Genomic DNA, 20,878 nt, shown 5'->3' on the forward strand with positions numbered 1-20,878 from the left:
TTTGCCCATTTTATCTCCTTTTTACATCTTTTGTTATATTCTTTATAGTTTTCAAATGATGAAGGTGAACCTTTATATGTTTTTGAAATGCCCTTTTCTTATTCTTTATGGCTTTTTAAACATTGGCTGTGAGCCACATAGGGTTTAATTTTACCCTTTTAAACATATTACCCATTGGAATATACTTCATAGAACAGGCTTGAAACATTCCCATTGCTGTGTTCTTTGAGGACAATATTTATTCCCAGTCCAAGTCACAGCGTGACAGTGTGAAACATTTACCACGAAGGCAAACAGCAAATACTAATTTTGTAATCTATCTCACTAATTCACTACTACTAAACTTTTGCACTAATATGCTGAAGTTACATTGGCTGTGGTAAAGCCCCAACTAGTGGCCAGTCTCTGTAGTAATGAAAGTGAATAATAGATTCCTACAAGAAAAAGTGCCCTCCATCCAGCAGTGGTGTAGAAACAAACCACAACCCTACCAAGTCAAACAAATGCTAAAATAAATGATTCAGCAAAAAATGATCAAAGAGAGTAAAATGGGAAAGCCCCAATTGTTGTGATAAGGAAAGAATGGGTAACACCTTCTGCTGTTGTGTGATTTACAGACGTCTAAGTAAGTATGTATGTCCTTTTGCATTAAATAAAGAATCCCTTGCTGTTTTAGGACAGACCAAATTATCATCTGTGATCAATCTCTTTAGTGGATATTGGGTTGTGCCAGTTCAAAAGGATGCCCTACAGGCTTAACAATGCACCCACCAAAGTATAGAGAATAATAGAACACTGTCTGGGGTAAACAAACTTAGCAGAAAACACTATATTAACTAGATAGGTCAGGATACTTGCTATGTTCAAGGATCACCTTGTAAATTTAAATGCAGTGTTTGGTCGGCTACACTAATACTGGATAAAATGCAAACCTAGTGTCATTTATTCAAGCATGACACCAAATTCCTAGGTTTTAGAATAAGGTGTACTTTGTCTTAAAAGCCATACAAGAATAGGGGGCCCCAACAACTGTGACTTAAAGTCAAAACTTTACAGGGACTAGTACAATATTCTCAACATTTTATCAAGCACATCACTCACCACACTGCCCCGATTCAAAAGCTCCAAAAGCCTTAAAGAGGTGACACATGAAAAGGGATTATGATTGGAACAACAGTTTCACTTCTTGAAACAACAGTTGATGTTGACTCATGTTGTGAGACTTGATGACTTTTCCTTTCCAGGTAAGAACTGATGCTAGTATGCAGGGTCATTGCCTATGCTAGCAGAAGCTTGTAAGTGGCATAAAAACCCTGAAGACTATAGTTCATTCAAGCAAGAACTTTTTGTTAAGGTGTGGGTAGTCACTGAGGGCTTTGCAGAGTACCAGACAAGGGCCAAGCTTAAGGTTTAGGCATATAAAAAAAATAAAAGTTCTTTTCCAAATACCTAACTTTGGCACTCTGGAGCAGTGTTAACCAGTTCATCTGGAAATGTTTGGCTTTTTACCCAAAGGGAGCAACAAGGGGGCAGAGGCCAATGCCTCACTGAGATGTGGATGAGGAAGCTGAAAGGGTAGAAATCACAGACCTAAAAAGTGGAAAGCCTAAGGTGAAATTTAACTGGGAAGAAACACAGAGAGGATTCCAGTTGCACACATCTGCACCCCTTAGAAGTGCTGGACACTGACCTCCTTACATTCCACATGTCAGAAGATGCATATACCTATGTGATTTTTATAGTGGACAATTTACCAAGTTTGCAGTGGCAGCACTCGTCTCCTGACCAGCCTACCAAGACCGCTGCCCAGATGATGTGAGAAAAACCTCTGCCTTCTATATTTATGTTTACAGAAGATACTTTCACACCAAGGACTCTGTTTTGAAATTAAAGTCTGCCAAGAATGGTGTCATACACTAGACATTCAGTCTAGACAAGTCACACACTGCCCTGTACCACCCACAAGGCAATGGAGAGTGTGAGAGGTTCAGTCACACACTAATACAACGAGTAAAACTCCTTGCTTGTGAGAAGAGATGACTATATAACTTTATAGTGCATTCCTTAATAGGCACTCACCCTACCATTTTATGTTTGGTCAACCTCTGGGATGGCCTAGAAACTTATGGGGCACCATGCCCCATTGTGGATGCCCTTTGTAGATTTGAGGCATGACCTACTATGACATCCAGAGAGAAGATACCCATGAGAAACTGTAGCACCTACATCCTAAACTCACCAAACCTACTAAGAGCCACAGTAATACCCACAAGGGTTTGTTTGAAAATCCTGTCCAAGCTGTGACTCATGTAGTCTTCTCCAGTTGCAATGATGATGGCTTCCCATTTTTCCTCTGTTACCCTCAGGATTCCCAGGAGAAGCCAGGGGTCCTGATAATGCTACATAGGCAAATGATTCCCCAGTGCAGGTTAATTTGTGCTTCATGGAGGCATCCGAACCATCATCTGCTGTAGCACTTAAAAAAAGTGAAGCATTGCCTCCTGTCCCAGAAAATGGAAAGGAGACTTAAGCTGCGTACACACTTCCAATTTTTATCGTTCAAAATGAACGACGAACGATCGATTGGGCAAAAATCGTTCATAAAAAAAGTAACCAACGACGCCGACGAACGAGAATAGTCGCTGGAAATGAACGACCGGACCGGCGGATCGGATTGGACGACGATCGTTTACCATCTATCGTGTGTATGGTCGTTCAGTGATCGTTCATGGTCTGAGCATGTGCGACGAACGAATCGTCCAATGATCAGATCTATTGTGTGTACAATATCTGCGAACGATCGTGTCGTTATCTGCAGTTATCTGCATGTACAGGATCGGTGCTATACGATCGTTCGCAGATATCGTGCAGGATCGTTCGTCGTTCGTTTACCAACGATAATAATTGGAAGTGTGTACGTAGCTTTAACCTCTGAGGTGAAAAAGATCTACCTCACTGAACAGTTAAATTGACTGTGGCTTAGTGTCATCTAGTGGCCATTCTTAGTTAATACATGTTGTTCTGTTTTATCGGCATCCTAATGCCGGCCGGTCAGGACATAGCCTATTAATCGTCCTTGGCTCTTTAGCTGGCTTAGACACAGCACTCTGCATTTGTGCAACATGTCTACACAAGTGCTGAGCCCCCTAGCTCTGCTGAACATTTCCTCTACACCTGTTGACGGAGTGCTTTACCAGTCCAGCTTCTTAACCCCTTGTTGCTCAGTCCATTTTCTTTGTATGTTCTCTTGTGCTGGTTCCAGTGTTCCCCTGTGTCTGTGGTGGCCCCTTTGTTATATGTTTCCTCTGTGTCTCCTGCACTCTCTTGTGTCCTCAGTGACCCATGTCATCGGAGTCTATTCTTTGGATTCCAGGTACTTGTTCCCTGGTTTTGTTTCTGCCTACATTTGTCTGCAGCCTGCCTCGACCCCAACCTCCTTTGACTATTCTCTCTTTGCTGATTTGGTAACGCACATAGTCCTGCCCATCCTGGTGTGTCCAGGTCTACCAAATCTGCACAAATTGGCTAGACTACAAGTCTTTAAAGAGATATAAGGCAGACCAAATCCCCTGTTTTTTTATATTTTTAACCTACCCAGCAGTAAGCCCGAGTGTGACTGTAAAAAAAAGCCTGCTGAAAGAGGTAACCCCGAGTCACACTCGGTGTAGTTAAAAAAAAGTAAAAAATAAACACTTACCTCTTCCCATCAGCATCCTTCAATGTCCTGCCATCCTCTGGCCACGTTCTCTTCCTCGATCTTTTCCCCAGCGAGTGCGCTAACGTTCCCCAGGAGCTTCCGGTCATGTCGGCGCGTACAACTTCCGCTGGGGCGCAGCGGTAATTTAAAATTATTTTGTACTGCATTCAATACGAAAAACAGGTTGACAATCGAAAATCCGGCCATCGATAATCCATTTCCTTCAGTTTTCAGGCCCTATACAGCTCAGGGGCCATAGTTTGCCTATGCCTGGTCCTGGTGTGGAGGTCCAATACCCAACTATAACCTACTGGGGTTGGACCTAACAAACCATACGGTATTCATAGATTCAAACGTGTCTTATATGATGGTAAATATATTTCACCTAATACAATTTTAAATTTTCCTAAAGAAAAACAGCTATTTACTTTATTTTTATTTTCCAAAACATGTCCAAACAATTTATTTACCACAGTTGGACTCCAAAGTGTAAAAACATCTCAGCAGCAATTAAGGGAAAAGAGAAGCAACTAAGCTAAGTTTCAAGTGTTGTTGCAAAAGGTCTGAATACTTATTATAATGTAATTTTTCAGTGTTATCCTTTTAATAATAATAAATGTGTATAGAATACGGAGAAAATGGGGTATAAATACTTTCTGTGTACTACTATAGCAAAATTACCTTTTGCTATCAAATAAGGTAGCAACTGCAGATCACTTATTTCTGAAGGAGAATGCTCCATGGCTGCCATCTTTACACCTTCTACCCGAAAGGGACCTGGTACAAGCATGGCTCAAGACCAGAAGCAAATGATTATTTCTGAACAGTGAAGGAAGATTAACGATTACAGCCTGGAGTGTACAACTTCAAAAACAAAGTACAAACCCAGGAGAGCAACCATTTAAATAGTTGATAATAGTAAGACACTTTAGTTTAAAAAGGTGTGGTTAATGCAAATCAATTATTTACAGAGCTCACTATCTGAAAGATGTATTAATCTAAAATGCACTTTGTACTGTCCTATATAGACATAGAGTGTGGCATCAGTTTAAAAAGCTTACCCTGTGAAAGACACTGGTTTGCCAGAGCCACTTGGCCAGAGTGAACGTACAAGTTGAGTCGGGTAAAGATGCTCGTCAGGGAAGGTATAGTGATAAAGCAGAAAGCAACACAAGCCTAGTTAAACAAACAAAAAAATATGTACATATGAAAAATATGTAAATATTACAATAGCATTTTTGGCCCTAACTTTGTCAGGCAGTAATTTAATAGTTTAAACAAAATCCAAAGACTATAAGTTTTAGGAATAAGCTTGTAAAAATCCAAAATTACCTGGTATACCAATGAAATTCTACTGAAGTCCAGAAATGCAGTACACTTTTCAATATCGCCGAAAATTACAAAAACACATTTCAAATCAATTAAGTAAAAGTACATATTAAAATGAAATATTGTGGCAAAAATGTGTATATGTTTCATATTTCATATGTTTCTATTCAGGGTACCACAAAAACACAGTATACACTAAATAAAAACCACAAGCATCTTTAAGGTAAACCGTCAATCAACTTTTGTTCTGTTGGTGGTTCTATTACAATAATTGGCCTAAAAATAATATTTGGTCAACAAAATTCACTTTTTAAGAATGGGTTTCTGGCAAAAGGCTTCACTAAAGCGAAGCGAATACCTATGTATCACACAATATTAAAATCAGACCATTCAATAGGCCCAGAGCATACCTGGATAGGAAATAGGGCAGGAATCTCTGTGTAGCCCCTTCCCCTTTAAAAAAAAAAAAAACAGACCTGCCTGCCACCCAACAGTGGTAAGGAACATCCTTGGGGAGAGAGCCTCTTCCCCAATGTGTCCTAGTGTTGTAGGGGTATGCCTATATAAAATCTGGAAGCCCTTTTAATATGGGGCTTCTGGTATACATAGTTCCCCTAAGCCATTCCCATAAAGGGTTTAAACAGCTCTAGAAATAAATACTCTATACTATGTATAAAATATTTATTCTATTTTTGATTAACTACCTGGGCGTTACAGTGAGGTCTAGATTTCTGTACCAAAAGCGTTACAGTTTTTCATGATTTTTTTTTTTTTAAATTGTAGACCTGTAAGGTAGAACACTGAAAAAATAAGAGGTTACTGGCTACCCATGGCATAAACAACTGGGTGCACTAAATTTGCCGTGTTTTGCCACACCCCCTTTTTTTACCACCCGGCTGAAAAAAATTTCTGGGGAGAACACTGTATATATATATATATATATATAATATAATTATATATATTATATAAGGATTTCTTTGTATTGGACTCAATACAGCTTTTTTAGTGGTCATGCCCGGTTGCACAGTTATTTTGGGGAAGAGTCTTTTACCTTATTTCTCATGTGATACAAACTCTCCTTTCTTCCAATGTAGAGTGTGCCCTTCGCAGCAGGATTGACATGAAATCACCTTCTATCCCGTTAGCTCCAGTAAAAGCTAAACTGAACTGGGTAATGATTAATGAGAAGCTCACGTGTACACTCAAATATACACCACACGTCTTTGAACTTACCTGGGACCCATGGGCTGGCTACTCATTGCTTCACAACACTATTTCCTTCCTGATGTGGATTCCCCGTCCCCTCCCCTCCCCCCTCACGTTCCCCACACCCATTGTCCTTGTTACTTTTCTTATTTCGTTATTAAACAGGATTCTTTTCGACAAGAGATCCTTTTCATGTATTTGATGTACAGTTTTACAATGTTATATGGCAGGTTCTTCTATGTCCTTTTGTTGAAACTATGCCACTGTTTTACCAGTGTCTGTATTTTAAAATCTTTCTGTGAAAACTGTTTTTTTCCCTTTTTGTCCTGAATAAAAATAAATTGAAATAAAAAAATAAAAAAAAAAATAAATCATACCCTGACAAAGGATCCAGTCTTTCGTGAATGGTTTCCTTTCATTACCTTTTTAGTCTCCATAGCCAGGTGGTTGACACTCTGAAAATACAAAATAGTAACGAATGATCACATTTTTCCACTGTCCAAATGAAATTTATCTTGTCTAAAGCAATAGAGCTAAGGTTATGGCAGCCAGTATTATTTAAAAGTCCTAAATTTAAATTGATAGATGTACATGGGAGGAAAAGTAGCTGTGAATATACAGTGGCTTTAGAAATTATTCAGACCCCCTCCATTTGTTATTTTGAAAGCCTGATGCTACAATCGTTTAAAATATTAATTTTTTTTTGGACTAACAGATTTTCTACATTGCCTCAGAGGTATAGCAGTATTGTGCAGTAACAAGGTGCAGGAAAATGCTTATTTGGCAAAGTACTTGGTTGAATTTGTGGGATATGGAGCAAAACTAGTTCCAGAACTCCTTAACACAAGGTACTGCCAGGAAGTAGTAAAATGGTAATTATTTTATAAATATTTCTTCATTGTCATACTGAACAGCAACTTTAGATGTACTTCAACATCAATAAAGTCCAAGTGAACTTTGCCATAGTGAACTGGGCTGAACATAATGTTACCATTAGAGGGAACTTGATTTGTCCTTATTCTACACTAAAGAAACCAAAAAATCAAGGTAAAGAACTAAAAGTTAGAGGGTTTTCAAGTACTTCAAATAGAATGCAAGTGTAATTCACACCCTAATCTTCACATAATGGCCCCCAATTTATTAAATCTCTCCAAGGCAGGAGAGAATACACTTTCATCAGAGAAGCTGGGTGATTCAGCAAACCTGGAATTGACCTGGTCCCGAATCGAGACATTTGCTAAAAAATACCTAATGACATTTAGAAAATCCATTCCAGATTTGCTGGATCACCATGCTTCACTGATTAAAGTGTATCCTCTCCAGCCTTGGAGAGCTTTAAGAAATCAGGCCCAATGAGAGAACAAATGCACACTGAACCTAAATTGTGTTTAATTACTAGAGCAAAGAAGTATCTTCATTGGTTTCAAAATTCACTATATTTGATCACAAATCCGGTTTCCTCTTAGCTAACAAAGGAGAACCCAAGATAAGACCCATGTGTTACATGACACTATGCTTTAAATCTCATTAAGGGCATAAATCTTTCAGTGCTCATCTATAGACACCCCTGTGAGATATGGGATATTTGTCCATAGCCTTTTGATACAATCCAATATTAAAGGATATAAATATGCTCTTTTTGACATCTACTTGATGTCCCTACTACATCCCCTATTACATATTGTAGTACATAATACTATCCCCAATGTGTTCACAAAACTTACCTACCTTTTTTATAATAATTTACCTATTCTCCCCTTGTTTCACCCAGTCAAGATATTCTGCCATCTCGACTGGCCTGGCTGGAATGACCCAAGTCACTCGCATGTGTACAGGAGTTCTTTCAATCCTGCTAGCTAGTTTACTTTTTAGTTTAGTTTTGTAACTAAGAACCTACCTAACAATTTTTCAGTATTTAATCTTAGTCTAATTTTAAATAAAGGATCTACTTTCATCATGGTTTGCAAGAATTCAATAAGGTAAAACAAACAAACATTCTACAAATGTCAAAAGTATACTTTGTATAGTATAGTGGATGTAAATTTATACATCCATCATCAATCAAGCAGCACAATTTGCACAGTTGCATCAATAGTATTAGAAAAAAGGTTTGTTGCACTGTGTGTGGCAACTTTTTTAGGGGGCAAGGTGAATGTAATATAGTGCATCAGTTTTCACACAATTCTTTGCTAGATATGTTAAATTTAGGCTTAGAAACATCTCTTTCACTATGGTATTAACATTAACAAGCAATTGAACCTAAGGATTTGGCCCCTGCAGTATCCACCATATTTAACATCCTGCTTTAAGATCCTAAGAATTCTAAATTACTATAGAGTTTGACCAGGTTCACAGTCCATGATAATTCCCAGAGCACAAACTTTGGTACAATTCAATGAGATCAAACTTCTAAAAGATCTTTCCCACCACATGTCTTTACGAAAAGCCACAGAGGCCCTGGAAGCCAAGGACATCAGATACCATTGGATACGCCTTTCATTTCTCTGCTGCTAAAGATGGGAAATCTGCTGTGTTCTGCCACCTAGGAGACCTTGCAACTTTTCTGGGCACCCCAAATTGCTCTCTCGAAATGGTCGCTGCAACTGCCTGTAGTACAGCCTCTAACACCATCACTGTGACAACAGGCTCAACAGAGATCTGACTGCATGATGACATCCTGAATGTTTATTGTTTTATTTTATTTATTTATGTACTTTTAGCTTTTGTACTTTTATAAGAAAATTTGTGAGCTGATTGTTAATATTTATATATAATATATTTTGTATAATATAATTCATATATATTGTATAATATTTACATTTTAATAAAAAAAAAATCTCCAGAATGTCCAGAAATCAAAGACAAACACTTCCACCTTGATGATAACTATCGTTCTCCAAAGCTGCTACCAGCCATGCAAAGCTACCTGTATTTGCACTCTTTGCACTCTTGCTCCCTTTCCATTTCACTTCTTTTTTTTTTCTATCTATCCTTGGTTACCTTCCTCTCCCTCCTTTTTGCTATACGAGAGCAGGACAATCACTAGACTGTATTGCCATCTTCAACTGATTTATTGGTTTAACACTCTAGAGAAGTGTACTATGCTGTTGACAAAGCTGCATAGGCAGAGGGTCCAGGTGGCAGTTTCTGAAGGAAATTCCATTTCTGAAAGGATTGAAAGGTCCCCCGTATGTTACAATTGCTGCTCAGAAACCTCTAAATCAGTGGTGGCAAACCTTTCAGACCTCACAGAGCACTAAATTCACTGAACTCGGACCACGCATGCGTGCCACTCAAAGGGTATAGAATTCCGGAGGGGGGACAGTAATGCAGGGCTTTGGGCGCAACAAATTTGTGTCCACAGCCCTGCACTACTGTCCCACCAAGATGTTTAGCAAGCAGGTCTGAGCCTGCAATGGGCTGGGGACCACCGCCATTTTCTCACGAACCACTGGCTGGCAACTGCTGCTCCAAATCAAAATGTTCGAGTACTGTTATTTCTAGTTTTATTTCATGAGAAATCTCTCATATGTCGTAAGAAATATGTCGTACTACTTAGGGCTGGCTCCTGTTTTTAAAGGGTCTTTTGATGAGTGAGCTGGTAATATTGGCCATGGTTTACTTACCTAACCAATCACATGGGAGATTTCTGGAGCATGCACTGGTGCAGTTAGCAGATCTTAAGCAGGGTCTCCTCATGTTAGGAGGCGACTTCAACTACGATGCATCAAAAAAACTCCTTTTCCATCACCAATTAATGGCCTATCCTGGTAGAGATACACATTTTTTTCCCAGACCATACCAGTTGTACTTCAGAATCAACCATTTCTGGGTTCGACACAGATTTCTCCCAGAGTTTGGTTGCTCTCTTGGCACTAAAAGCTTAATTGACTTAACAAATCTCTCACAGTAACTGGAGGTAAGGGGATATTTTAGGATATTTTGAGCTGACATTTACTGACAGGATTTAAGTCTCTGTCTGAGGATGGCCAACTCCCAATGAATGCACACATATCTGAAATCCCAAAAGAGTAAGGATATGGGGCAATTGCCTCATTTACTCTCATCCCTTAGCACCTGTGAGGGTCAATGGGCATCTGTCTGATCCCTTTCAAATCCATAATGGTACCTGGAAGGGATGTCCACTCGCCTCTCTCCTATTTCTGCTAATACTGGAACAATGTTGAAAACTATTTGATCTTCTATAGACACCACATTTTTTATATAGCTAGCAGGAACACGTCAGGTTGCAGTGTACGCATGATCTTTTATTTGTGATCACAAACCCTTTGGTATCTCTCCCTAACCTACTCAAAGAATGTGAGGAATACAGAGCTTTGTCTAATTTTAAGACTAACTATACAAAATCTGCAGTCCTCAATGTCTGTCTACAAGTAGTCCCTGGATTACATACGAGATAGGGACTGTAGATTTGTTTTTAAGTTGAATTTGATTGTAAATCAGAACAGGTACATTATTTTAATAAATGCAATTAGGACAGATGTTTGTCTCAACATATTTTAGGCAGCGTGGTGTCAGTTACTGTAAAAAATCCTTACTGTGAGTTAATCACAAGCAAATAAAAAAAAAAAAAAACTTTATGACACCTAGACATTTATAAACTTTTGGAGCAAGCTGTGCTTTGATATGCAAAAGAAATACCTGCAGAGGTTGTCTTGGTCATTAACAAGTTACAAGATGTTGCAGAAGAGCAAAAGGTTTCTTCTGCAACTCATGCGAATCGCCCCCTCCCCCAGACAAGCCTCCGTCCTGCACAGGAATGAGCAGGGAAGCCCCATTTGTATCTAGGAGTCGTCCATATGTCTTTTTGCATCATTGAAAGCTGATCTGACCTAGGGGAAAGAAAAACGTTCACTTGGATATTCAAATCATTAGGATAAATTTGGTCAAGAGTGCCCTTTTTTGCTCCAAACACTTCCTGTTGATTTATGTTTTCCTTTGACTGGACGTGTTCAAATCATTAAGATGAATTTACTGCCAAGGGTGCTCTATTTGCTCCAAACTCTTCTCGTTGGGATCCCAAACTTCTTTTTGAAATTTTTATCTTCCATGTTATTTAAATTCAGAATAATAACACACAGAATAGCCAAGATGTTGCTATTTTGTCCCAAACTGGTAGTTGGTTTGAGGGTTCCTGACTTTGTAATGTACTGAGTTTCCTCACATCTCAATGGGCTTATGGGTTGGTGCTGACACAGGAACCTCAAACAATGGGTTGCACTTGAGCAGGCTGCGATGTCTCCCATGGCTTGTATGACATGCCCCCCCCCCCCCTCCAAGGACTCATGGGGCACCAACAATGTCCTTATGTAAAGGAAAACACCTAGATAAAGCAGCCTAAACCCTTGTGCCAACACCAATGTTCCAGATTTTGGGAAGCCCCTCCATTCCACCAGGATCAGGGTCAGGGGGCTTTTTTAACACTGGTGCCTTCAGGTCAGTTAGGCCAGCTCACCTCCTGATCGGGGACCATTGGGCCTCCTTAACAAAATTTAGATCTACTAAACTTCCCCAAAAAAGATAGTCTTGGCAGGCCCTGCAGCTAACCCATTTTCTCAGCTTCCTCCTTCCATGTGATGCATTTGGTCGCCCACTCACAGACATTGAATCTTTGTGTTCCAGAGTGGGAGGCACCAGTTACACTGTCAGTTTTGTATGCCCTGTTGAATACTTCTCCAGACAACTATACCTTCTAATATCTCTTCCTGGGTGAAAGATCGTCACAGAACGTTTACTCCTGAAAGGGACAAAATTTCACAAACACACAAGTCCACCATCTGCTTTAGATATCAGGAATTAGGTTATAAATGTTGTCTCATTGGTACTGAACTGCAACAAAGCTGCATAGGCTTATTAATAGAAATGGAATGGAAAGGCCCTTAATAATAGAACATTTGCTCTCCTATAATTAAATGTTTTTATTTTTCCTGTTTTTGCTTCCTGTTTACAGCTTACATTAAATGAAATCATATCATGGGCACTTCTACCCAGATTCTTTTTTATATGCACATTTGTTATAAGCTCTGCATTGTTAGAAAGAATTCGGTTCAGCAGAGTATCATTTCTAGTTGGGGCTACTATAAAGTGTACCATACAATTATCTTGTATTAAATTCACAAATTTCCTCCCTTTTGCGGTTTGCTGTGCTGTAGTGCCATTACTCCAGTTAATGTCAGGGTAGTTGAAATCTCCCATGATTAAAACACTTCCATTTTTTTGCTGCTTTTTCTATCTGTGCTAGTAATTTATTTTCTATTTCTTCCTTAGCACTGGGGGGCTATAGCAGACTCCAATAATTAATTGTGTGTTATTCAACCCCACATTCAACTTCACCCAAAATGCCTCAACCTCATCGCTTGTTCCATCAGCAATTTCTTCTTTCACATTCACTTTCATATCACTTCTCACATACATACAGACACCACCACCCTTTCGTTTGACTTTATGAAAGAGAGTATACCCAGGAATATTGACAGCCCAGTCATTCGAAGAACAAAGCCAGGATTCAGCAATGCCAACTAATTCATAACCCTCCCCACTCATTAAGGCTTCCAACTCCCCTATTTTGCTTGCTAGACTTCTAGCATTGGTGAACAGACTCTTTAAACCATTGCTGCTTATACCATCATTTTTGTCAAATCGTTTAGTTTTTCAGTACAACTGGTACTGCACAATCCAATGTTTGTTTGTAACATGGGAAGCTCCTTGCAATTATCCATAACCCTCCCCCCAACTATCCCCAATCCACCCTTCACTAGTTTCTGACTCCTGACTACTAACCTTTCTGCCACCTTATTTAACTGTCCCACCCCCCTCTGTCCTAGTTTAAATATCCCTCCACCATTCCCCTAAATATTTCCCCTAGCACAGCAGACCCCCCTTATATTTAGGTGCAAACCATCTCTGGCATACAGGTTGTACCCCAATGGAAAGTCAACCCAGTGCTCTATGAACCCAAACCCTTCCTTTTTGCACCAGGACTTAAGCCATGCGTTTAGCTGTGTAAGCTCCCTCTGCCTTTCCTGTGTTGCGCAGGGCACAGGCAATATTCTAGAGAATATACCCATGGAGGTCCTTTTCTTCAACTTGAAACCTCGTCCCTTAAACTGATTTTTAAGGATCCTCCACCTTCCATCTATATTGTCATTGGTTCCAACATGGACCAAGACAGCTGGGTCCTGTCCAGCCCGGCGCAGTAGTTTGTCCACTCGGTCCACCACATGCCGAACCCTGGCACCAGGGAGACAGCAAACCTTTCGGTTCAAGGGATCTGGGCGACAAACTATTCTATCCGTCCTCGTGATCAAAGAATTCCCTTTGACTACCAATTTTCTTTTCCTTCCTGCGTTTCCCTCCCCACCACTACTAGATGTGCTGCTCTCCCGGCTGTTAGGGGTAGCAGTAACATCTAAAGTTGCCAGCAATGACTCTTCCACCTGCACATCTTCACATAACTTTGCAATTATTTTGGGGTGCTCAAACACAGGGCTGGCCTTCCTTCTCTGGGAGCCCCTACCACTCCCTCAAGTTACAGTAACCCAACTGCCTATAAGTTCATCCTGGTGAACCTCTCCACCCTCCACATCTAAGCTATTAACTGGCTGCTCAGTGAGCAGGAGACCCCCCTCAAGGTTATCCAGTGATTTCAGTGTTGCAATGTGCTTCTCCAGCTCTCCAATGCAAGATAGTAGAAAGGCAACTTGCTCACATCTGTCACAGCAGTATTCACCTAAGAGCTGTTGCTCCATTTGTGCATACATATGGCAGATTGTGCACTGAACCAAACCTTCCACCTTGCTACCACTCATTTTCCCTTTTATTTTTACTTTGTTACTGGAACCCCTTGCAGAGAGGTTTCGTTCAGATCCTACAGTTCCTGGTATGTTTATATCAGGGAAGGAGCATAGGATAAGTTTGTTTGCTGATGACATCATGCTTGTCCTTGTGGATCCTTCATTTTCTCTGCCGGCAGTTCTGGATATTCCTACACAATACAGTAGAGCCTCGTACTATAAATTAAATATGACCAAATCACATATACCACCACTAAATATTGTGTATGACCTCCTAGTTCAGTTGCGAATTGAGTTTCAGTTTCTATGGGAGTCTCCTTTGTGGGAATAGAATTGACTACGAATACAATTGTCATGTTTGCCTTCAGCCTCTCCCGCATTAAGAAACATGCGTTTTCTATGGCTGGTAGAATAGTGGCACTTAAGATGTTCCTGTTAGCTAAATTTTTATATTTATTTTGGAAGGTAATTATCCCCATACCTACTAGATTTTTTTTTGTTGAAGCTCAAAGATATACCTCTAAGTATGTATAGAATAATAAAAATCACGCTGTAGCCATTTAATTTTGACTAAATGCAGGATGATGGGGGGTATGGGTCTCCCTAGCATTTTGCATTTTTATGCCGCATCCCTTATGGCACAAATCCTGCATTGGTGGAATAACGGCGTTAATAAAATATGGGTTGGGATGGAACTTTTGTTTATTAATTGCACAAATTTCCAATGGCAGCAGTGAATTATCCATCCATTCAAACAACACCAGATTTGGGATAGATACTCCATATATCCACCGAACCTTCACACAACTCTGTTTCTCACTCCGGATTTGAAAGTCTTGGAAGTATTTATACCCCCATCTTAATGTTTCCTCTTGGTCTCACTTAGGTGTTAAAACAATTAAAGATTTGTACATTTTTCAGTGGGTGAAATCCTTTCAGTCTTCAGAAAAGATTTATAATCTTTCCTCTAAAAAATTTGTTACATATATGCGGATTAGACATTGTTTATTAAAAATAGATTTGCATGCTAGACTTCACTTGGAAAGCTCCATACACCTATATTTTACCAACCCACATATGGGGAAAAAGGGGACGACCAAGTTTTATTCTCTATTGAGCTCTAATTTGTAATTTTAGAAAATAATGCCAATGCAAATGTGGGAAACTGTGCTCAATTTGAGGACTCAAAATAGTGAGTGGCTAGACTCCCTAAAGGTAATGTATTGCCACACTTGGTGTACGGATCACTGGGAACTGTATCAAGGGGTGCTCAATCAGTGGTACTTGACTCCAGTGAGGTTGGCACACTTATCCAATGTACTAAAGTTTTTTGGAGAGATTGTGGAGAACTTGGTACTCTGCTACACATTCTGTGGCAATGTAAATCTGTAAGCTCCTTCTGGAACCAGGTCTTTATATTGTCATCTGAGAATGTTGGTAGATTTACACCAGCGAACCCAGACATGGCTATTCTACATTTGCATATGGATTAAGTCCCGTTGAGAGCTAGGCCAGTGGCCATTCATGTTTTTTGGAGTGCTAAAATGGCAATTGTACGAAAATGGAAAAGTCTTCAAGTGCCCAATGTATCTGAAGTGCTAAATGATCCTAATGTACAATGCTCACTTGACAGAAATTTCGCATTGGTACACAATAGGTTTAAGGCCTTTTATAAGGCATGGGAGGTATGGTCAAATCATAATAAATATGCCATCGGTATCCATCCTTGAAATGTATTGTTGCGGCACTATTTGTTTGAGGTTCATTGCAGCTGTATATATTGTTTTTGTGGTTCATAGACTGGTATATAGTTGTTATTCATGTTTGTATTTTTTTCTTTTACATGATCTTTTTCATTTCTTTCTATGTCTTATTTCTCTTCCTTTCTTGTTTCTGTTTATTATTATCTTTAATATGTACAAATGGATATTTGTACTCTATATATATGCTGTACTTGTTTTTATGCTTTAATAAAGAACTATTGAACATAAAAGAGAAAAAAAAGGTCAACATCTGATGCTTCTAGAGAGGTTGTAATTCATTCATTTTTAATACTTTCTCCTCCCCTATACAAACGCTTACTTATAAAGTCATGGAAAAGAGGTCTCCATTATTTCTGGCATCTTTTGGAGTGGTATGACATTGCAGATGATTCAATTAAAAATTCTATCAACACTCCAATAAATCAAATCAAACTCCACATTATTAAAAAAAACAGGGTAACACGGAATTCACATATCAGACCTTGATCATTAACATATTTAAGCTGAAAATCTTTTGAAATGAGTACAAAATGAGGTAAGAACAGTTCATGGAAACCAAATCAATCTACTGAGAGATGGATATAAAATCACACTGAAATCCGAAATGAAAGTAAAAACTGAAATTGAATGTTTGAACATGTGTGAATTTCATAACAAATCCAAATTTTTATCTGTAGTGTATGGCCATTTGCCTGCCTTTATGCACGCACAAGTCTTGCCATGCTTCCAATGAGATGGAGGTGGATGGTGCTCTAAAAAACTCCTGAGACTTGGATCAGTAAACTACTGGACAGTGTGTGGTGCTTTACTGGTAATCAGGTGCAAGGACACATAATGCCCCAGAGGCTTTTTATTGGAATGTAAGGGTAGTCAAAGGCATCAATGCTTTCCTCATCCAGGGACTGCATACACACACTGGAAACAAAAAGGCCAGGCATTGTCCTCCACAAGGAGGAACCCAGGCCCCACTGCACCGGTGGAAGGTCTGACTTTGGGTCTGAGGATGTCATCTTAGTACCTAAAAACAGTCAGGGTATCATTAGCAAGCAGAGATCTGTCCAGCCCTCCAAGGATATGCCCTCCTCCCCCACCAAGGCCATCACTGGTATGCTGCAAAATCAGTAATGCTGGATAATTGTTGGATCAATAAAAAGACTCACCAACTAGATTTCCTCTAATTGAGATAAATTTACTGCTGAGTAACTGTTTTCTGTTATAATTTTATTGAGTTTTTGTTTTGTTTGTTTGTACTTTTCAACAGACATTAGATAAATTCAAGGTGGGAAGTCACATTCAGACAATTTGATATAAACCTGATGCATTTTGCAGGACCTCTCAAATTTTAAGAATATTTATGCCAAATCTGCAGCTTCAAATATATCTTGATCTCACACACTGCAAAACCAGCTGGAAGAGAGGTTTTCCTTTAAGTGAGAGAAGGCATCCAATAAATATCTGGGTATGCTCATATCTGTGGACCTATTGCAGATCCACCTCAACAAGTGGACCTCCCAGACCCTATCTTGGTTTGTTAGGATTCAGGCCATTAAAATGAATATTTTGCCCAGGGTATTGCACCTCTTACAGAGGTTTCTGATTAGGATCCCCTCTACATTTTTTAAAACGCTTAATAGTAAGTTCCTCAAATTTATTTTTGGGAATAAGGGACACAGGTTAAGTAGAAGACTTTTGTTCAGAAAAAAGGGCGATTAGGAGTAGCAAATTTTACTCTATTTTATACGGCCGCTCATATAACCTGTGTCCTGGACTCCAAAATAAAACACTAGTTAAGATTAAGCAGGAATTTTGCTGGATTCTTATGAAGAACGTTTAAGAAGGATACTTAGGAAGGGCCTAAGTACAGTGAGGGGAGAGAATGAGACCCGCACCACTACCTACCCTGTTGCCAGGTCTGGGTGTGTTTGCAGAACTCCATAGGAGAGTGAAAAAGCTGAGGCAGAGTCAGAAGGTGACAGCCAAGCTTCATTGAGAGTGAGGAAAGGTGGGTTTGCATAAACAAGCAGTGTAACAGGTGGCCCTAATATAGTGGCTAGTGTGTGTATACAGACAATGCATTTAGAATTATGAAGATACATTTAGATAAATTTAGATTTCACTCACATGAATTAATTGTACAAGAACTGGCTCAAGATTACAGAACAATGCCCTGGCTTCCACATAGAAACTGAGTTGCTGCTCAAAATCACGCCCAAAGGAGACCTTGAAAAGAGAAAAGAAAAAGAAAAGATTATGTGAGGTTATGTGATTATGTGAGATATGTACAAAGGAAAACAGTATACTTTTATTATTACCCAAGCTTCTCTTTTATTTTTTTTTATTTAGGACAAAATGCAGGATGGTTAGGATGCATTACATTTCTTCTTCGGTTTCCTGTCTTGCTCTGCTGCAAATACTTTCCTTCACTTCCTGTCCAACAACTAGTACAAGAGATTCTTTGCAAAATTAAAAAAACTCAGATTACTCGGATTGAAATCTCAGATTGGAAAATTTTAATTGTTTTCTTGTTTCTATAGCAATATTATAAATTTAGCATTTCCCATGGCCTGCTGCCCTTTTGATAATGGTCAAAGGAATACATTGTGGGAATTAATATCTCTATGTGACACAAACAATAAAAACTTGATATATATTCTAAATCTAGCCCACTCTATTAAAAATACATATGTAAATATGTTCTTGCATTTTAAAATGATCTTTCTTTTCATTTAATGTTACATATTTATGTTATCCTATTACATACATAGATTGAAAGCTACTAGATATCTCAGCAAGTTTTCTCTTTAAAAGAGTGTGTTTACTCTGTATCTGTAGGATTAATTAAAGTGGAACTAAACAAAAAAACTCAGACTCTCCTTTCCTTGCCCAGAGCCCCCGATTTCACTGATGCTGTCCTCATTTAGGTCTCATGGCATTCTGGAAAACGCTTTCGTCACGGAGCTGGGCACTGATATCTTCCTTTGTCTTTTTCTGCCTGTCTACATCACCCGATCTCACACTGTGCAGGCAGCCTACTGTAAATGGGGGAAGAAAAGAGTGCCGATCTCACTGCGCATGCGTGAGAGCAGCATTCTTTTCTTATTCCAAAAAATAAGCCCAAAACCTCTAGGGATGCGTGACGTAAGTATACCAGAAGGCTCTGTGCTCCTTTTTTTGTCTTTATCACTAGAACGGGGTAGGCTTACTCTTTTAAAAACAAAAAAAAAAAAAAAAAAAAAAAAAAAAAAAAAAAAAAAAAAAGGGGTGAAAAAAACTACCTTACATAAAAGGGTTGTCTACTCTTTGTAAGGTAAAAAATTTGGCTATAGGTCTGCTTTAAGGTCTTTGGGGAGTTCATTGAAGGAAGTGGAGATTGTTATTTTGCCAGATCCTGAATGATCTAAAACCCGGCCAAAAAATGTAGGGCCAGTCCTTTCCCCTATTCTGCTCAAATGTTGCACAGCAGTACAAATAGATACTAGCAGTAACCAGCATCAGAAGGTAAGCAGCAGTGTCCTTTAATGGTTTCTGAATAAGGTATATTACAAAAAGTAAAACGGTTCAATTTTTATAGGCCAGTAAAACATACTGTATTTTATACTGAAAATGTGTTATTTCCTCAAACAATCCTATACCAAAATAAAAGAATTGTATGATGTTCCTGATTGGCTGGCACTCCCACACAGCTTCATGAACTCCTTGAAGCCACAGGCGACAGCGACAGAGATCCTCTTCCCAGGCCGGGCAGCATTCAGATAATCCAGCAAGAACTGATGAGGACTAACCTATAAGCTACACTGGCCACAATTATGTGTGGTTATTGAAGCTTTTCTCATCGGACTGCTATCCTCTCCTCATACATGAACTACTACATGTATGCGGTGCAAGTGTGGACCAGATAAGTATAATCATTAATATCTTTATACTATCATTACTTGATAGTTTATTGTTGACATTGAATGTAATTCAGTCTACCCACTGACAAGTGTCCTGACTTGTCCCTCTAAGGGTATCCCCTCAGTGACTGATGACCACTCCTGGTCCCACTGCTACATGTTGCATACCATTGTGTGGGTTTCCTCGACTGACATGATTAGTTTGGCCATGCCCTAACCCCCCCCCCCCCCCCTCAACAGGAGAGAGGGGAAAACTGTTGGAGTTTAAAAAGCAGAAGCCTTAACCTTTGTTATAAGATGTTTGAATTTCATATGCTGCTTTTGAATTTTCCTTGTTCTTTACTAGAGCTTTACAATATAAGCATTAATTGAGGCAGGATTGGGGTTTATTCTTTTAGTACTAGCCTTTATTACTATAGTCCTTTAATACTATTCCTTCCTAGATTCCCATACATTTTCCAACCCCAATTTTTTCCACCACTCACTTCCAAGCCCTAGCTAGACCCTACCTTTTTTCTTCCTGGTGCTTGATTGTTGAACTTCTAGTCTGGTTCTAAAATGCCATCTATAAAAGTGATATCCCCCAACACTACAGGGCTATATATTTCTGAAAAGAGAAAAACCACATTGCAGACCTTCACACATTGAAAGCGAGAGTAGCGTCTCCACAAGAGACCCACTTTCGCTCAGACAAAATTCCTAGATTAACAGACCACAACTATCAATGGGTATACCATAGTACAGCCTCAGACACCAAAGCCAGAGGAGTGAGTATTCTTATTGCTAAGAGAGTCCACATGCAATTTAAAGAAAATTGGTGTGATAAGGAGGGCAGGCTTTTATTTCTCAAGGGCCTCTTGGACTCTAAACTTCTAAGATTGGCTACTGTATATACCCCAATCAGCTTACCTTCCTACAAAATGCACTTAATAAGTAATTCTCAGAAGCCATGGAGATTCTAGGTGAGGACTTAATGTTTCTATGGATGAGCCCTGGGGGTACTTGCAGCAGTAGGGGTAATATCTCATGACAAAAAAAAAAAAAAAAAAACTGTAAATACCAAAAAATACCAATTGTGTGATATCTGGTGTATTCATCATCCAACTACCATGACTTTACTTACTTTTCCACAATACACCAGGTATACTGACGAGTAAATGTTTTTTGTCTGCCATG

General features: G+C 39.2%; 1 protein-coding gene across 1 annotated transcript in view; it reads right to left on the reverse strand.

The window, feature by feature from the left end:
* VPS35L (VPS35 endosomal protein sorting factor like) overlaps positions 1 to 20,878 on the reverse strand; it is a gene marked incomplete in the record, with an annotated part of 223,044 nt that overhangs the window by 71,862 nt on the left and 130,304 nt on the right. The window contains 3 exon segments of the mRNA XM_072419014.1: positions 4,759 to 4,873; positions 6,610 to 6,687; positions 17,931 to 18,029. Of these exon segments, the coding sequence (XP_072275115.1) occupies positions 4,759 to 4,873; positions 6,610 to 6,687; positions 17,931 to 18,029 (292 nt within the window).

This window comes from Pyxicephalus adspersus, chromosome 7 (genome assembly GCF_032062135.1).
Source record: "Pyxicephalus adspersus chromosome 7, UCB_Pads_2.0, whole genome shotgun sequence".
NCBI classification, from domain to species: Eukaryota; Metazoa; Chordata; class Amphibia; order Anura; family Pyxicephalidae; genus Pyxicephalus; species Pyxicephalus adspersus.